A 17293-nucleotide genomic window follows, 5' to 3' on the forward strand; every position below is an offset into this window, starting at 1 on the left:
TTTTAAGTTTAACCTTAATTGTGAATAATGCTAAGATTTATAATGCTTGGTTTTGGGATAATTACAGCATCTCTGCAATGTTATTTACCCTTAACTAATAGATACATTCTCAACCTTGATTCTATTTTAACATAGTTTTTTGTCTGTGAATGATATAGGAGATCTCAAACTGCTTCATTTTGCAGACCACTTTGTGAAAAACCCAGCTTCCCTCCCACCACCTGTCCCCCACTGTTTCTTTCTCAAAATATTTCAGTGTGCTGGCCACCAGGAAGGACCCTTCAGGATACAGCTTGACCATTTAGAGTCAAATGCTGGTCCTGTTGAAGTCACTGGTAAAAGTCCCAGCAGCCTCAATAGGACCAGCATTTGGCCCTTAGTGGAGGGATGTCCAACAAAGCACCAACAAGTGATGTAGTGACGGCTTCTAAGGAACTCAAGAACAGTATCAGCTACATTTACTGTTAGTAAAAATAGATACCCAGGACTAGAATACTTGCTGATGCATGCATTTTCCCTGTTGAACAGAAATTTCTTGTTGGTTCAATTCAAGCAGTAAAAACCGGCAGTTACAGAGAGAGGATGACAAATGTTCAAACTGAGAGCTAAATATGATCCCTTTAAGAATCTTGAAATGATTATATTTGGCCCTCTGGCTGCACTTTGGGTGTTCCTGGTTTAGGGCCCATTTACATGGTAGATATTACCACTTTTAATCACTGCTAAACACGTGGTATTACCCTGACCATGTTATAACACATTTTGATCTTGCCTGTGTTGATAAGACCAAAACAAGTTATAATCAGTTATAACCCTGCCCTTAGTCTGATCTCCCATCATGACAGGTGCTGGTATTCCTCTGTGAACTGCTGCAATCAACTTTATCTCCATCCCTCAGCAGCATCAGAAAAGTCCTTCTAAAGACACTGCAGGCCATAACTCCTTCCCAACCCTCCTAACTGCCTCATACACACACGTAATAAGAGGACAGAAAGCTTCAGAGCCTTGCATGAGAGAGCCCTCAGGACAGAACAGCAGTTGGCCAGTATCACCTTTTGAGTTCTCTCAGAAAAAAGGAACTTGAAACCAGTGGGGGAATGCTGGCAGCATTACTGTACCTGATGCGGGGAGAGGTGCTGGATTATTTTCCTGAACCCAGGGGAGACACATTGTAATGAGAAGGGAAGCTTGTGCTGTCATGACCTCCGCTGTTGGGTTTGCCACCTTTTTGGTGTTTGCATTCCCAAACATAGTTGTTCTGGGATGATTATGTTCAGTGATGAGCTGCCAAAATCTTAACAACGGGTTCCTTCCTCACCCCATGAGGGGGTCGTTGCCCACCCCCACCCCCCGGGACTCCTGCCCCATCTGACCCCCCCACATTCCTTGATGCCCCCCCAGGACGCCTGCCCCATCCACCCCTCTCCCCTGTCCCCTGACTGCCCCCAGAACCGGGCAGGAGGGTCTCGTGGGCCATCGTAGTGGGTGCCCACCCTACCTCTAAGAGCCAGAGGCACCTGCCGGGGGACAAGGTGGGGAGTCCTGGTGGTGCTTACCTGCGGCAGCTCCCAGGAAGCATCCGGCAGGTCCCTCTGGCTCATAGGGGCGGGGGAGCATAACTGGGGGGGAGCAGGGGGATCAGCTGCTCCCCCCACTGATCACATCAAAAGTGGCGCCTTAGGTGCTGATTCCATGGGTGCTATGGGGCTGGAGCACCCACGGGGAAAATTTGGTGGGTGCAGAGCACCCACCGGCAGCTCCCCGCCCTGCGCCTGGCCCCAGCTCACCTCACCTCCACTCCGCCTCTGCCCCTGAATGCACTGCCCCGCTCTGCTTCTCCATGCCCTCCCCCCCACAGCTTCCCACGAATCAGCTGTTCAGCGGGAAGCCTGGGAGGGCTGAGAAGCAGGCGGCGGTTTCCTGCTCAGGCTGAGGGTGGCGGAGGTGAGCTGGGGCGGGGAGCGGTTCCCCTTTGCGCCCCCTGGGTTAGCTGCTGTGGCACGGGTGGCCCTTCTCGCGCCCCCCTCCGTGCCCCAGTTCACCTCCACCTCCCTGGGCCTGAGTGCGAAGCTGCGGCCTGGTTCTCAGCCTGCCTCAGCTTCCCGCGCGAACAGCTGATTTGCAGGAAGCCGGGGGTGGGGCAGAGAAGCAGAGACGGGCGCGTTCAGGGGAGGAGGCGGAGCGGAGGTGAGCTGGGGCTGGGGCGGGGAGCTGCCGCACCATAGAGCACCCATGGAGTTGGCGCCTAAGGTGCCACTTTTGGCCAGTTAAATTTAGAAGCCCTTTTAGATCTGGTTGTCCCTCGCGGAACAACCGGTTCTAAAAGGGCTTCTAACTTTAACAACCAGCTCCAGCTCACCACTGATTACGTTGTAACAGCACAACATAACAAATCAATGAGATGATGATGTAAAATTTCTCATACAATAGAGGGAACACACTGGTGAAATCCACTAAGCCTGTTGAGTGCTGCAACAGTGAAACTGGCTGATTCCACAGTTCAGGATGATAATGAAATTAGTTGATCCCACCATGAAATTGGCTAGAGGTAGAATCAAGCCAAACCTAGACAGCCAGAGTGATGAAATTGACTATCACCATATATTTAGTTAGGTATTATTGTTTTATTCTTCTTCTGTGTTTGTACAGCACCTGGCACAATGGGGTCCTGGTCCATGAGTGGGTGCTATGGTAATACACATAACAACAACATAGTAACTGACCAATCATAGGGGCTTCTTGGTAGAATAGATGGATCCCAGACTTATGCCATTAAAATTGGTAGAACTGGTAAGGGTCGTAATGAGGAAATTGGCTAATTCTAAACAGGGCTTTGTCAGTAGATTTACCTGAAGGGGTAAAGAGATGAGCAACAAAAATTATTAGATGTACGGAAAGACTTCCATATGAAGAGAGACTGAAAAGACTGAACTGTTTAGAGAAGAGATGAATAAGGGGGCATATGACAAAAGGTATACACACTAACGAAGGGCATAAAGAAGGTAAATGAAGTGCTTCTATTAAACTTTTCTCTAAACAAGAATAAGGGGTTATTCAATAAAACTACGCTTTTAGGATTAGAGTTTTATTGGTAAATGTTGGTAAACACTGATTTCACTGTACACACATAAAATTATGAAAAAATATTCTTATCGATGATAGAAATTTACAGTTAGGCAAAATAAGAAAAATCCTGCTTGAGAACTTAGTAGAGTCCGACCTTCATGTGTATAAAACATGTTTTAATGTCAATGTTATCAGAGCTCATTTAAAGATATTTACTTTCTACATTTTGCCATATGATGTTGACCATTTGTTTTAAGAGTTTATAAAACTTTTAACTTTTTGAATCTCAGCATTTACTGTCATTAATTATTGTCTGCCCCTTCCATGATTTCCTACAACTGTGAAAATGTAAATAGATAAAAATAAAAAAGCTTAAAACCAATAATTCTTCACAACTACACAACACAAAAAATTAATCTAAAAATATGCTTTAAATGTGCTTAAAAATAAACATTGATATTATCTGTCAAAATTAAAATAAAAATCAGATTCTGCCAAGCCTAGAGAGAAAGAATACATTTAAAACTGGCAAAAAGACGACCTTTTCAGGTTTAAAAATTTGTATTAAGATGATGTTTAAAAAAAAAAGTAAACAGTGCAGAGTTTAAGCTTAGAAGTGTCTGGTTATCAGGGAATAAGGTACAGATTATGAAGGGGTGCGAAATTCAGTTTAAGATTGGATGGCATAAGGAATACATAATCTGCAATATCCCTGATTGGGGGTAAAAGCTTAAAGGGTCAAAGTACAGACATTGAGATATGAAGGTATGTTGTTCATATAATGGCTATGTTCAGATGTGGAGTATAATAAGGGGATACGATGATGAGAATGGATTGACCCTCATTTGGTGAGATTTAATGTTTAGTGAGTTTATGGTTCCAGTTCATATGGTCCAACGAACAAAGTCTCTCAGTCCCTTTCTCATAGTCGATGCATGACGTCGCTCTGGCTCACATCTCCTGGTACTGTCAGTGGCCAGTGATATGTGCGGTGTAGATGTCGCTGGGCCATCATATGGTGTCAGAGACCATGAGGCGCCACATGAGCAGGGCATAGCGTCGACCAATCCTGCAGGTCTGCAGCACATGCTCGTTGCAGGGGTCCCAGGCGCCAAGGACTCTGACAATCAGGGCATCCATCTGCACCTCGTAGCCCTTCGCTCTCAGGCTGTCGGCCAGGGGAGTGTCACACAATGCACGATTAACCTGTGGAACTCACTGTCACTGGGCAACACTGAGCTAATGTGTTTCACAGAATTCAAAAAAAGACCAGAGGTAATGAGACCATCAGTGGTTATAGTGGAGAGAATACTTTTCTTTTAGAAGGCTGCTAAACTAAACCCATCACTAAGTGGCAGAGGTTAGGAAGAGACTTCCCTTCGTGCCCAGCACAGGGTTTCTGTGCCGTCCCCTGGGCGACTGGTACTTGGCCCAGTCAGACGCAGGGCCCGAGCCTGGGGCGCCGCAGCCCGAACCTCCCCAGCCATGCCTGTGGCCCCGCCTGGGGAGCTGGAGGGATGGGCCGGGGACCCCCAGTGGCTGTCACACGCCCTAGGGTCCAGGCATGGCGCTCCAAGCCCCCACCTCCGGCCCCACAAGGCAGCAAAAGAGCCACCCAGCGGCCGGCCAGCCAAAGGACCAATCCTCACTGGAAGAGAGTCGCTTCTGCTCTGGCCAATTGCAACAGACCTGGAGGAAGGGGAAGTTTGTGATTGGCTGCAGTATTGGGACCTTTCCCCAATAGCAAGATCACTTTCGATATCTCCTCCTTAAAGGGGCAGGGCAGCGTCTTCCATTTGTCAGAAGGTTTGATAGGCAGTTGAGGGAGCCCACACGAGTGTGATGGGCTGAGCTCGCTCTGCGCAGATGCGGAACCTCATCTTTGTGGTGCCTGCTGCCCGCCCGGACCCTGTTTAGTAGCGTTCCCATTGGCTCTGCGCGCTGCCGAAGCGGGCCCCCTCCCCCCCCCCCCACCGGTCGGAGCGTCGCGGCCATGGGGGCCCAGGCGATGCTCAAGACCCTGCTTTACACCGTCAACTCCCTGCTGCAGCGGCGCAGATACCGCGCGGCGCTGGCCGTGCTCAAGGGCTTCCGGAACGGAGCGGTGTAAGCGGGGTCACCCTTGTACCTACTGCCGTCCCCTGGTGCGGGGCCCAACGCCTCTCCCCCGGGCTGTGCCTGTGTGTGTGTGTGTGGGGGGGGCTTTCCCCTCCAGGCCCTGCTCCCCTCCCCCGGGCTGTGCCTGTGTGTGTGTGTGGGGGGGGGGGCTCTCCCCTCCAGGCCCTGCTCCCCTCCCCCGGGCTGTGCCTGTGTGTGTGTGTGTGGGGGGGGCTCTCCCCTCCAGGCCCTGCTCCCCTCCCCCGGGCTGTCCCTGTGTGTGTGTGGGGGGGGGCTCTCCCCTCCAGGCCCTGCTCCCCTCCCCTGGGCTGTGCCTGTGTGTGTGTGTGTGGGGGGGCTCTCTCCTCCAGGCCCTGCTCCCCTGCCCCGGGCTGTGTGTGGGGGGGGGACGACAGACTCTCGCCTCCAGGCCCTGCTCCCCTCCCCCAGGCTGTGCCTGTGTGTGGGGGGGGGGAGGGGGACGACGACGGACTCTCCCCTCCAGGCCCTGCTCCCCTCCCCCACGCTGTGCCTGTGTGTGGGGGGGGGGACGACGCGGACTCTCCCCTCCCCCAGGCTGTGCCTGTGGGGGGTCCTTCTTTTCTCCAGGCCCTCCCCCCCGGGCTGTGCCTGTGGGGGGCTCTCCTCTCCAGGCTTTGCTAACCCGTGCCCGGCTGTGCCTGGTGGGGAGGAGGCTCTCCTCCAGGCCCTCCTCGACTGTCTTCTCAGGCCGCGTGCGCGCGCACACACACGCTGTGCTTGTGAGGTGGGAGGGGGTTTTCTCCCTAGGCCCATACCCAGGGTGCCCTAGGATTGTCCCTTGCCCCAACAAAGTCCGCTGCGGTACAGGCGACCTCCCTTGGAGGAAGCATGCATTTCAGGGAGCAGCTTCTGTAACTTAATTTGAGGAGCTCTTTACAGCTTATTCCAGCAGTGCTTCAAGAAAGGTGGATTACAAAGGGTCACAGACCTAGCAAAAAATAAAATAAAGTCAAGCTGTCCTTGTGGGGTGCACTTTAAGCACAGTCCTATCAAAATTGCTGCTCCCAGGTTATGATAGACCCACCCACACATTTTTTGGATAATTAAGAACTGTATTCTGATATGTTAAAAGAAAAGGAGAACTTGCGGCACCTTAGAGACTAACACATTTATTTGAGCATAAGCTCTCTAAGGTGCCACAAGTACTCCTTTTTCTTTTTGCGAATACAGATTAACAGTAGGGCAATACAATACAGTAGGGCAATTCTTTTTGCCCCTTGGAAGAGCATTTATAATCTTTGTTTGTTTCTTAGCTGATACCTTTCAGAGGAGTTCTAGTTGCATTCACTTGAGCTGTGAATAAAGACCATACGTTGTACAGATGTTTAAAAAATACTCCAAAGAAGGGCTTAATTTCTAAAAGCAGGGCCATACCTGCTTCTGTTGACTTCAGTGGAAGCAGAATTAGGCCTTTTATCTTTATTTAGGGAAGAAAACATATACTTTGGTCTTGTTGGCATGGTGCTGGCAAAATGCACCCAAAGGCTGTGATTTGTGAAGTGCACTAATGTGTTGTGCTCTAAGGGCCCTGTGTGACCCTGCTGGTGCACTCTAAAAAGTACTTCGGTTGCTTTAATGACCTGTTGGTGCACTTTACAAATCACACCATCCTGGTGTGTTTTGCCGGCCCATGTAGGCAAGCCCCAGTTGCCAGCTCCCACTTGTCTGTAGTAACTGAGCGGGTGGGGGAGTCATGGTCAGGTAGCCAGAGATTCAGTCCAAACTTGTCAGAGTATGGCAAGCTAGTTATTAAAGCAGTGAAGAGGAGGTGGGTGTGGGGGAGATTTAAAAGTATATATTCTAACATACTGTTTTTAATTTTCTCCCTTTAAGTTACTGATACTTTCCCTGTTTTAAGTCTATCTTAATAAAAAACAATGTTTTCAAACATGAATGCCTAAAGTTAGGCAATTAAAACCATATTAAAGCACCTGACTTTCTGAGGTGTTGAGCACTCATAGCTCCCATAGGTTTCAGAAGGCGCTCTGGGTGATCAGCGTCTCTGAAAATCAGGCTACATGTTCAGGTAGTTAATTTTAGGCTGCAGAGTTTAAAATCTTTGTCCACACCCCATATGCAGACACTTTGGAGGATTTTTTAATCTGGGGGAAATAAATTCAAATTAAGGGGGAAAATAGTGCAGTCCTAGGAACTGTAAGAAACTGGAGAGAGGACTGAAAGAAGTTTATTTCGTGACTCATGTTTTTGCTACAATAATTAAAATCGTTCAGATCTTAGACCATAAAGCCCAACTCCATCATCTGCCAAGATTTAAACTTGGAGCTCGAGAATAATAGTAGGAGAAGAAAAATGAGATGAGTTCTGCGGCCTGATGAATGTTTTCTCTCTGCAGGTTTGAGGTTTAGTATTCCAAAATCAACAAGCAGGGAGCTGTGTAGGATTGTGAAATGAAGTTACATTTTGGTTAAAACATGGACGTGTAGAAGGCCCATTGATCCACTTTTGAATTGCATCATTTGGAATAGGATAAACTGAGTACTTAGCTGTATAGCTCTGAGCACTTAATAAAGATAGCTAGCACTATGAATGATGAACAGAGCCCTGAAAATCCACGGATATCCGCTTTATATCTGCAGATATTCGTGGACCATTTTTGCAGATCGCTGATGGATGTGGATCCAAAGTTTACATCTAAAGCCCTGCAGATATCCGTGGATCATTTTTGCAGATCGGATACAAATTTTGTATCTGTGCAGGGCTCTATTGATGCATTCATGGCCTATTTTTTTTTGTAAAGGCGCTAATGCCCTTTCAAGTGTTCAGAGCTAGCATTTCTTTCTTTATTTACTTCAGCTGAGGTTGTTTGGTTTTATTCCCCTTTGGAATGTGTTAGGTTTAATTGCCTTCATTATTTTTAAGTTACAGTCTCTTAGCCTATGGCTATTTGGCTGTAAATACCGTATAAATAAAAAATAAAGCTACCAACCCATTGAATGAATTATCAGGCTCTGTATTGAAATTGACTTAAGCTGATCAACCAATGACTTGTGGTTTATTTCCACTATAATATAAGGATTAAAAGATCAATAGTTGGCTTACAGTAATAAAAAGCCCTCTGAAAACATTGTGTGTATGCATGTAATAATTTTTCTCTTGCAGCTATGGAGCAAAGATCCGTGCCCCCCATGCTCTGGTGATGACCTTTCTCTTCAAGAGTGGAAGGTACAGACATTAGCTCTTCCTTTCTGGCATTCTCTGTAAGGATGAGAGCATGCTACAGTCATCCATTTTTAAAAGTGAACTCTTTGAAAACACCAGACCTGTTCAGATCAAATACTTGTTTTCATAACTAAATGGGAAAATCTCACAATGTGACTTTTTAAAAATGCAAATGACAAGCAGAATGCAGCCTGTTGTTTCAGAGATTCAGGAAGCTGATATCTCACCTCTGAGGTAAGGCCTTGGTTATACAGTATTGGGGATTTTCCCCAGAGGGCCAGCCACCAGTACAACTAGGGCAGACAAGGAGAACTGCCGTTAGTCCCAGTGGGACTTACCTTGTTTCAAGCAGGGTTAAACTGCACCAGTGCAAATTGTGTAGACAAGGAAAGCCCCCGGGCGGTTTTGCTGATGCAGCTGCTCCAGTGGCTGGCTGTCAATTTCTGGAACGATGATAAATCATCAGTGTACACACAGACCTCGACTGGATTCTGATCAGTGACCTAGCAGTGAAATGAGCCATCCTCACAGCTTTGTTTTTGTTGAGCCCATTCAGAAAAGAAAAGTATTACAGTAGTGTCTATAGCCTAACCAAGAATAGGCCCCATTGTGCCAGGTGCTCTACGCAGAGAGGTAGAATGTTCTTGACCCAAAAACCTTAGTCTAAGTAGACAAGGTACCAGCAGAGTGAACAGTGTGATGGCCACGTTATTGCTTTACTAACGTTTGTTTGTTCCTTTGCTCAGTTTAAGAGAGAAACTGAAAGCGATTGCTCAGGCCACGTACACTCATTCCCGAAACCTGGCGTATTTTGTGTTCACTTACAAGGGGCTGATGGCGCTGCAATCCCGACTACAGGGAAAGAACTTTCAGTTGCACTCCTTCGTAGCAGCCTGTGTTGGAGGCTGGTTAGTGTTTGGTGAAAACAATCATATCAACAGCCAGGTAAACAAATGTATTTGTGGAGTTTTATCTTTCTGACCTTGCCCAAAAAACATGTTGTGTACCAGCTGGTTAGACTAGGATTTAAAAAACAAAAAAGGACTGATGCTGTAAGTGATGCTCTAATGTGATATGGCCACCTTTCATATTTAGCTTGTTTACTGTCAAAGCCTAGAGGAAAATAGTTTACATCAGTGGGTAGTGCACACAGCATTGGGAGCCTTGTGACCTGCCTTGTATTTCCAGTTCTGCCACTGACTCGCGGGATAGCCTTGGGAAAGCCACGCCGGCCTGTTCCACGCATAGACTTGCACTGGTTTAACTGAAGTTGTGATTTGAAACTGATATAGTTGAACTGCCACAGAACTCTCTTTGGACACACTTAATTTGATTTAAACCTGGCTTATATTTGTTTAACTGACGTAGTAAAATGTACAGTTTCAGGTTATACCAATATAAATGGTATGAAACTGATATAAGTGTGCCCATGCAGTTTATCTAAATTGGATTTTAAAATGCAGATGCAGAGCCAATTGACTGAGCTCTTGGGAAGTTGATTTCACTCCACCTTGTGAAGTGTATTAGCAACGCAGCATCTACTGCTAATACAACTGATCTTCCAAGTGATAGCATGTGGTACCAGATGAAACCTATTGCTCAGCAGAACTAGACTGCCAATGAACAAAGCAGGACAGTAATCATGTTAGGAGGATACAAACACACACTACAATGTTGAAGGCAATTATATAGTAAACTATGGTCAGATATTAACTTTTTCTATGTCTTTAATTTCCAAGTTGCTTGATTTGGTCAGATTTGCTAGCCATGTTACTAGGCTAATATTCCTTGGGTTTTCTCTTTATGTAGATAAACATGTACCTGCTGTCTCGTATTCTGTTTGGCTTGTCCCGACTGGCAGTGGAGAAGGGTTATATCCCAGAACCCAAGCAGGACCCTTTCCCGATCTTTGCTGCTGTGACTTGGGGGATTGTTCTGTGGCTCTTTGAATATCATCGGCACACTCTCCAACCCTCTCTGCAATCTTCCATGACTTACCTGTATGACGACAGTAACGTATGGCACGACATTTCTGACTTCCTTATTTATAACAAAAGCAACGCTCAAAAGTAATTTGCTAATCCCCAGCGATCTTTGAATAATGGCACATTCCAGCAACAACGGGGAAAGGATTTTCTGCTGCCCTTGATTGACGCACTTTTTATTAGGATCTGTCCAACAAACTTCCCTCTTGTGTCTTGGCCAAAATGTTGTGAATAACCTAATGATCTTTTCTTGGCTCTCTATTGGCCACATCGGGACTCCACAGAAACCTGTCCCAGTGCCACAACAAGAGCAAAATGTTCCTGGATTAATTTGATTTCAAAAATTCTTTTCTACAAGAGACATTATGTTCCCCACATTGTAATAGTTAATTACTTTTAAAGAATGCACTGATTTTAAACCTTGACGGCTCGAAAGTAAACTGTGACTATAGTTTATATGATACTGAAACAAAATATGCAGTAGGGGACTAATGGAATGCTCACGTGCTAGAAATGCCTCTCATGACCACTGTGTTAGCAGTGGAAGGAATGCAGTGATTTCCAGCCATATCTCTCTATATGTTGGGTCTTTTCTGAGCTGATATATTTATCTGTCATCTGCTGTGTCATGTCAGAAGAAGGTCCTGATTTCTGTGAAGCATTGGAAATCCAGACTAAACAAGCTGTGTTTCTTCAGTGAGTTTTCTGTGCAGTTTGCCCCCATGTAGATAATAGGATGTTTGCATTTAAAAGCATTTGGCTTCTTTGGGACAGACATGGTACCTCGTGCTTTGAATCACCATTTATGCTCAGTCTTTGTCATTCCTTTGGATTATCTAGTGCAGGATGTTTCACTAATTATTCCCCCTATTTAATTACAGCACCTTTTTATTTCTGTGCCTGGACTATGAATTCCATACAGTAGAGAGAACTAACCAAATCCATTGTAAGAAGATTTTACAAGCGAGGGATTAAAAAGAGGTTGAGCCCATGGTGTTACTTTTCCCTTCTGTCCCCTGGAAGGAGGATATATCTGTGTAAATTGAAGCTATCTTTGGATCTTAGCCAAAAGGTTAATATTTTACACTGGACCTAATCAAGACCACTCCTTTAATTGTTCAAACTACTAGATCATATACTGAATACTTGAGTTGGACCAGTGATCAGTATTTCATATGATTCTTGGTTTGCAAGAATTAGTGACTAGTTCTGTTATTTTTCTATATAAAATCTATCACTCAATTAAAAAATCACAAAGTTTCATGTTTTTTTTTTTTAAATTTCTCAAATTACAGGCAAATTCTTGCTTCTTTAAAATCACTGTCTTCATCTACATAGTTGGCTGATATCTTTGCATTGCTTATGTTTTGAATGCTGCTCTTTAATTGGAATTAAAGTGTCTTTGATAATGTTCAAAGTTCTCAGTGTAGAAAAAAAGATTGCGTCTTTTGCTGACTCATTGTGTGGTGATATTTTTGACAAGATTTCAGAAAATCTCTTCCAAATCTATGACCTGACAGCTATGGTATAATTGACCAAAATCTTCAGAAAAAAATTCTCAGGTTTATAAATTACCATTGGGTTGCCTCATTAATTACATACACTTGTAGAACAAGACACACAGACCGCCACCTACGTGAGCTGTGTCATTAGAAGTCGATAACTTCTTGATTGTGTAAGACACTAACTTCTCAGTGTAAAAGCCATGCTTATTTCCCCTAAAAAACATGAACTAAAATTTCTGTTGGTGATAATTATATCAGATCTGAAGCTCTATAGTTACCTGCCAAACACTTGTAATTGCGTGTTCAGCTGTTCAGGGAACTGCTTATTGCTGTTCACCTGGTCATTTTTATGCTCTGGCATTATCATCTCCATCTCTTTCATGACTGTATAACCAAACTCCTGTCAGTTAGAGTTCTAGCATCATCTCAGCAGTACCTGCAAAAATCCCTTCTCTCTAGGAATCGAGTGCTAGCTTCACTTTCATGGTAAATCAATCTGAGACTCAAACCATCTGCAGCTCTGATTCACAGAGCCAGCTGCTGCCATCAGAAGCCAAACTGGAATTTCACCACAGTAGCAAGTTCTACATATCAGTGGCCATTAGCTGTGCTTTTTAAAGATGGTTGTTTTCCTGCTCTGTGTGGATAGGACATTAGACTGCAAGTTACTCCCTTTTCCAGGGAAGTAATTGGAACAATTCTTCATTGGTACCAGCACACATCACTCTTACTAAAACCAGATAGATGGCGATGAAGCCCTTATGCCCCTGAAGTGACAGAACAATACCAGTGTGTAATAGGGAAGTGAACTAGAAGTAATTTCTGTCTGTTGCAGACTTCTGAATACATACATTACATTCATCTCTCTCCCCCTCCCCCACTGTATTGTCTGGGGAATTCAGTCTTCTGTTTCTGTTCTTCCTTTTATTAGCATTAAAACCAAACAGAAATAAGGAGATAGTTGTGAAACCACCTGCAAAACAGCCAGCCCCCAAGAATGAGAAAGGGAGACACTGTTTTTCCAGTCCTGGTCTCTGTAAATCAAAACAGACATGAACACAATTCACGTTTATCACAACCCGAAGTTGGATTGTTGCTTCTAACCAGGGGGAAAAATTCTGAGAGGAACTTAACACCACCTCACTCGCCCCGACGTCAGGGAAGGTTCAGCACTGTGTGGGATGAGACCTTGGCTTGCCAGGACTCCCTTATAAACAAAGCTGTGTAGTAGCAGGTCGGTGTACCTCTGGGATATCAGTGGGCAGAACAAAGAGACAGAAGCCAGAGGACATTTTAAATATGATACTTGCCCACTTTTCAAAGTTGGCTCAAATCTTCTTCCCCAACTTGATTCAAACTGTGAAGGAAACTAAACATCTGAACCATTTAAATGCTCAGGAAAGCCAAATATCCTAACATTACATGATTTAACAATGTTTTCACAGACCAAGCTTTCTGTGAAGAATGCTTCCATCGACCTAGTTACTGTTGCGGAGAGAGGTAGTGTTCCTACATCGATGGGGGAAAAAACCCTTCCACATTAGTTTAGGCTGTGTCTACACTATGACGTTATACCGGAATAATTACAGTCCTGGGGTTGTGCCAGTATAGCCCCATAGTGTAGACATGGCCTTAATATTGCAGAGGAATGTCTTCAGGGGTTGTATATGCAAGTAGGGGAGCAATCTAAATGGATTCAGGATATATTGATACCTTGACAACTTATCTGGTCCTTGGATAGTACAGTACCTAGGGCAGAAGGGCATTTCTGAAGGGGAAGATCTATGCTTGTCAGTTGTCACTTTAGAGCTTGCCACTTTAGAGGCAGGAGAGAATTCTGAGAAGTGCTTACAAACATTGCAATTGTTGTAACATGCTGTGTGCATAGCATGTTGATCTACTAACCAGCATATCTATCCAAATACTAAATATATACATAGAGGGCCGGATCTACTGAAATGGCCAAAGCGCACAGGTCAGAGGTTGGTGTGGAAAGGAGGCCTGATCGTAGTGCTGTATGACTTTCTATCCCCTAGCCCTCTGTGTTAGAGCAGACCTCAAACTGCTCTAACAAACTTGAGCCTTGTTACAGTGTCCACAAGAGACCAAAAACCGAGCCCAGAATCATCAGCCATATTCCCTTTTCTCCAGCCACAGCCCTCCATCAACACTACACTGCCTCAGAATCATCCCTACGCTCAAGTGATCCTTTTGGGCCAAGTAAGCCACCCTTGTGGGAGGCTTATGCTGGCAATGCAGACAAAGAAGCCCCCTCAGTCCTGAGGATTTGGCTCATTGTTTGTGGACTTAAGCCCACATACTGTCAGCTCCCTTAGTGGAAATTCCCTCCTATTAGAAGAAATGTCTGTTCTCCAAACCCATTTGTACTGACTCAATGCAAATGTGATCTCTTAGGAAACAGTTTACTGATTGATATTATTTGCCATCTGAAAAACTCTTTTCCGGGGTCAAGCTGACCTTGATGTCAGTGGAGTCTGTGCTATTTCTAATATTGACTTTGAAATACAGCCGGCAGGAGAAAGCAGAACTTGCTGTGAATTTTCAGTACGCACAATTATGTGGGTTTTATAATTAAAATGAGTGTTCTGTAGCTTGAGGGGCTTTTGCTGTCAATTTTCTACATTTGTATGGCCGACTTGTAACATGGGCAAAGGGAGGTCTCTAAGTGCAAGAGATGCTATAACTAGAGAATTGTTTCTATGCTTTTCAGTCTAGCTGTGTGTATTTTTATTTACAATTACTGCATGGGAAACTGTCTCATACTGAAACCTTAGCTAATTTTTTGGTAATATAGAATGCATTAAACACATAATCTCAGCCATTTATTGTAATTAGACTGGTTTAGTGGTAAGGGGGAAGTCTTGCTTGCTTGTAAAACAACACCATTGCGGTAAAGAAAGAGATGGCAGCTAGTGGACGTATCTGCCTCCACAGCCATAAAACATCTTCTCCATCCTACGGACAATGTGTCAGTCCTATGCAGATATCCCGTTTGCCTCTTTTGAGCACGGTTTCTGTATAATGCATCTTTGGATAGTATAATGTTTTGCACTCTTTAATAAATAAATGATTGTCCATCTGTTTTAAATTCTTGTGTTCAGTGATTGAAGTTTAATTACTGAGTATCCTTAATGCCATGTAAAGAGATACTGTGCGAAAAAAGTGTAATCCTGGAGCCATTTGTGTTGCACATTACCCAGTCCTGTAGTCAGTGCCAATTAGACGACATGGTCAGAGAGGTTAGCCTCCCTGACTCATAACAATGGTATTGTTGGCTGGCTGGGGGAGGACATTGGCTGCAGAGATGAGCTGGGGTTAAAATTTACCTGTATCTTTGGTAGCATGAACCTTCTCACATTTTAGCAGCTGTGAACGCTGGCAGCAACATGCCCAACTGCTGCTGTGATTCATCTCTGCCTAACATTAGGGAAGGAGGTGGGCTCTCCTGGGCTACACATGATCAGTACAGACTGGGAAGTGTAACTGTGTCCAGTAGATCTTAGCTTTGGAAATAGTAACAAAGAGAAGCTTTGAAAGACCTGCTTTCAATCAGTCTTGTACTGCATCTTGAAGATGGCCAGGCCTGGTCTTCAGCAGGCTGCAGCCAGGAGCAATTGCCAGAGATCAGCTGTGGCCTAAGTCAGCCCTGGCCGTGGAGTGATCCATTCACCTAAAATTGCCACAGAAGCACATAGAGGGAGGAGTGGGTCTCTCAGTCTTGGTCCCTTCCTGGAGTGCTATACCCGGTCCCTGCACAAATATTTCCCCTTGGCAACGGCAGATGTATGGAGGTAGCATGGTCCAGTAGGTAAGGCACCAGACTGGAGACTTGGATTCTGTTCCTGCCACTGACCTGCGGTGTGATCTTGAGCATGTGACTCATTTTCTCCAGAGGTAAGATAGCGATCTTGGTGCCTATTTCAACTTGAGATCTACAGTGGAGAAGTGTTGTTTAGATGCCAACTATCTCAGCAACTGCAGCTGTTAGTTAGCAGGACGCTAATTGACTTAAAAAAGTGATGCTTACTAGTAAACTAAAGCCCTGATTTCAGAAGGAGGGAAGGCAAAGAGGTGTGGGTGCATAGCACCTCTAAGGATAAGACCCAGACTTGTTTGCTACTGTAACAGTGCCACTTCATAAAGTGGGTTCAAGATAAAGGATTTTTACAATTTGGGCTGTTTCTAATCCTATTTCAATGTGATCTTCTTTCCCTTCTCAGGTTAAAACACCAAAGGCTGTTACCAACCTGATCCTGAAGCTTTGATTAGGTGATATTCTGTTTTGCTATGGCAGGCTGTCCAGCTGATAGGATAGAGATAGTGGATATTGTTTTAGGGCTTGTCTACATTTGAAACGCTACAGTGGCACAGCTGCTGCACTTCAGTGTAGACACAACCCACGCCAATGGGAGGGGTTTTCCCATTGGCACAGGTAATCCACCTCCCCAAGAGGCAGTAGCTAGGTTGACAGAAGAATTCTTCCATCAGCCTAGCACTGTCTGTAGGGAGAGTTAGGATGGCATAGCTACATCTCTCGGCTATGGATTTTTCATCCATCCCTGAGCTATGCTGATGTAAGTTCCCAGTATAGGCCAGCCCTAAGGCCTGGTCTACACTAGGAAATTAGGTCAATATAACTGCATTGCCCGGGGGGGTGAAAAATCCACAACCGCCTTAATCCCTGGTGTAGACAGGGCTCGGTCGCCAGGAGATTTCTAGCTACGGCCTCTTGGGGAGGTGGATTACCTGTGCCAACAAGAGACCCCCCCTCCTGGGCTGCTGGAGGGGTTTGTGTAGACAAGCCCATAATGAATGAGTTCTCTAGAAATGCAGGGAAGACCATATTCTGAAAGTGAGGCTGGGCTGGGCAGAATCCACCAGCACTAGAGATGAAAGATGCTGCAATATACAGTGGGACAGGGCACAGTACAGCCATCAGTTTTACCACCTACAGAACCTGAGTGAGGGTCTGGCCCTCATTTGTCTGGAGAAAAATAGGCCTTTCTATGCGGATCCACAAAGAAGTGCAGGGAATGGGACTCTTTAAAAGTCCCACTGGAAAACAGGATCTAGAAGTGATGAGAGCTAGCATGGGGCTAGCATGGGGGTTGGCAATCATTTTCGCAGGGGGGTCACTCCACGAATTTTGGTAAATTGTCATGGGCTGCACATTTCTACTACATTAATGGAAGGGGTGTGGGGTCTGGGAGGGAGTTTGGTGTAGGAGGTGGCTCCGGGCTGGGGCAGGGGATGGGGGTGCAGGGTCTGGGAGGAAGTCTGGGTGCAGCAGGGGGTTCTGACCTGGGGCAGGGGGTTGGGGTGCGGGAGGGGGTGCGAGGTGCAGGTTCCGACCAGAAGGCGCTTACCACAGGCAGCTCCCAGCCGGCGGCGCAGCAG

At 45.5% G+C, this 17293-nt stretch overlaps 1 protein-coding gene across 1 annotated transcript; it reads left to right on the forward strand.

Moving 5' to 3' along the window:
* Nucleotides 1-4932: 4932 nt before the first annotated feature.
* Nucleotides 4933-14925, forward strand: PXMP4 (peroxisomal membrane protein 4). Its single transcript, XM_074970323.1, is given in 5 exon segments — nt 4933-5019; nt 5021-5172; nt 8326-8388; nt 9132-9330; nt 10195-14925. Coding segments are annotated over 5 exon segments (765 nt in total). The 3' UTR covers nt 10459-14925.
* The last annotated feature ends 2368 nt before the right edge of the window (nt 14926-17293 follow it).

Source organism: Natator depressus, chromosome 13, assembly GCF_965152275.1.
Source record: "Natator depressus isolate rNatDep1 chromosome 13, rNatDep2.hap1, whole genome shotgun sequence".
NCBI classification, from domain to species: domain Eukaryota; kingdom Metazoa; phylum Chordata; order Testudines; family Cheloniidae; genus Natator; species Natator depressus.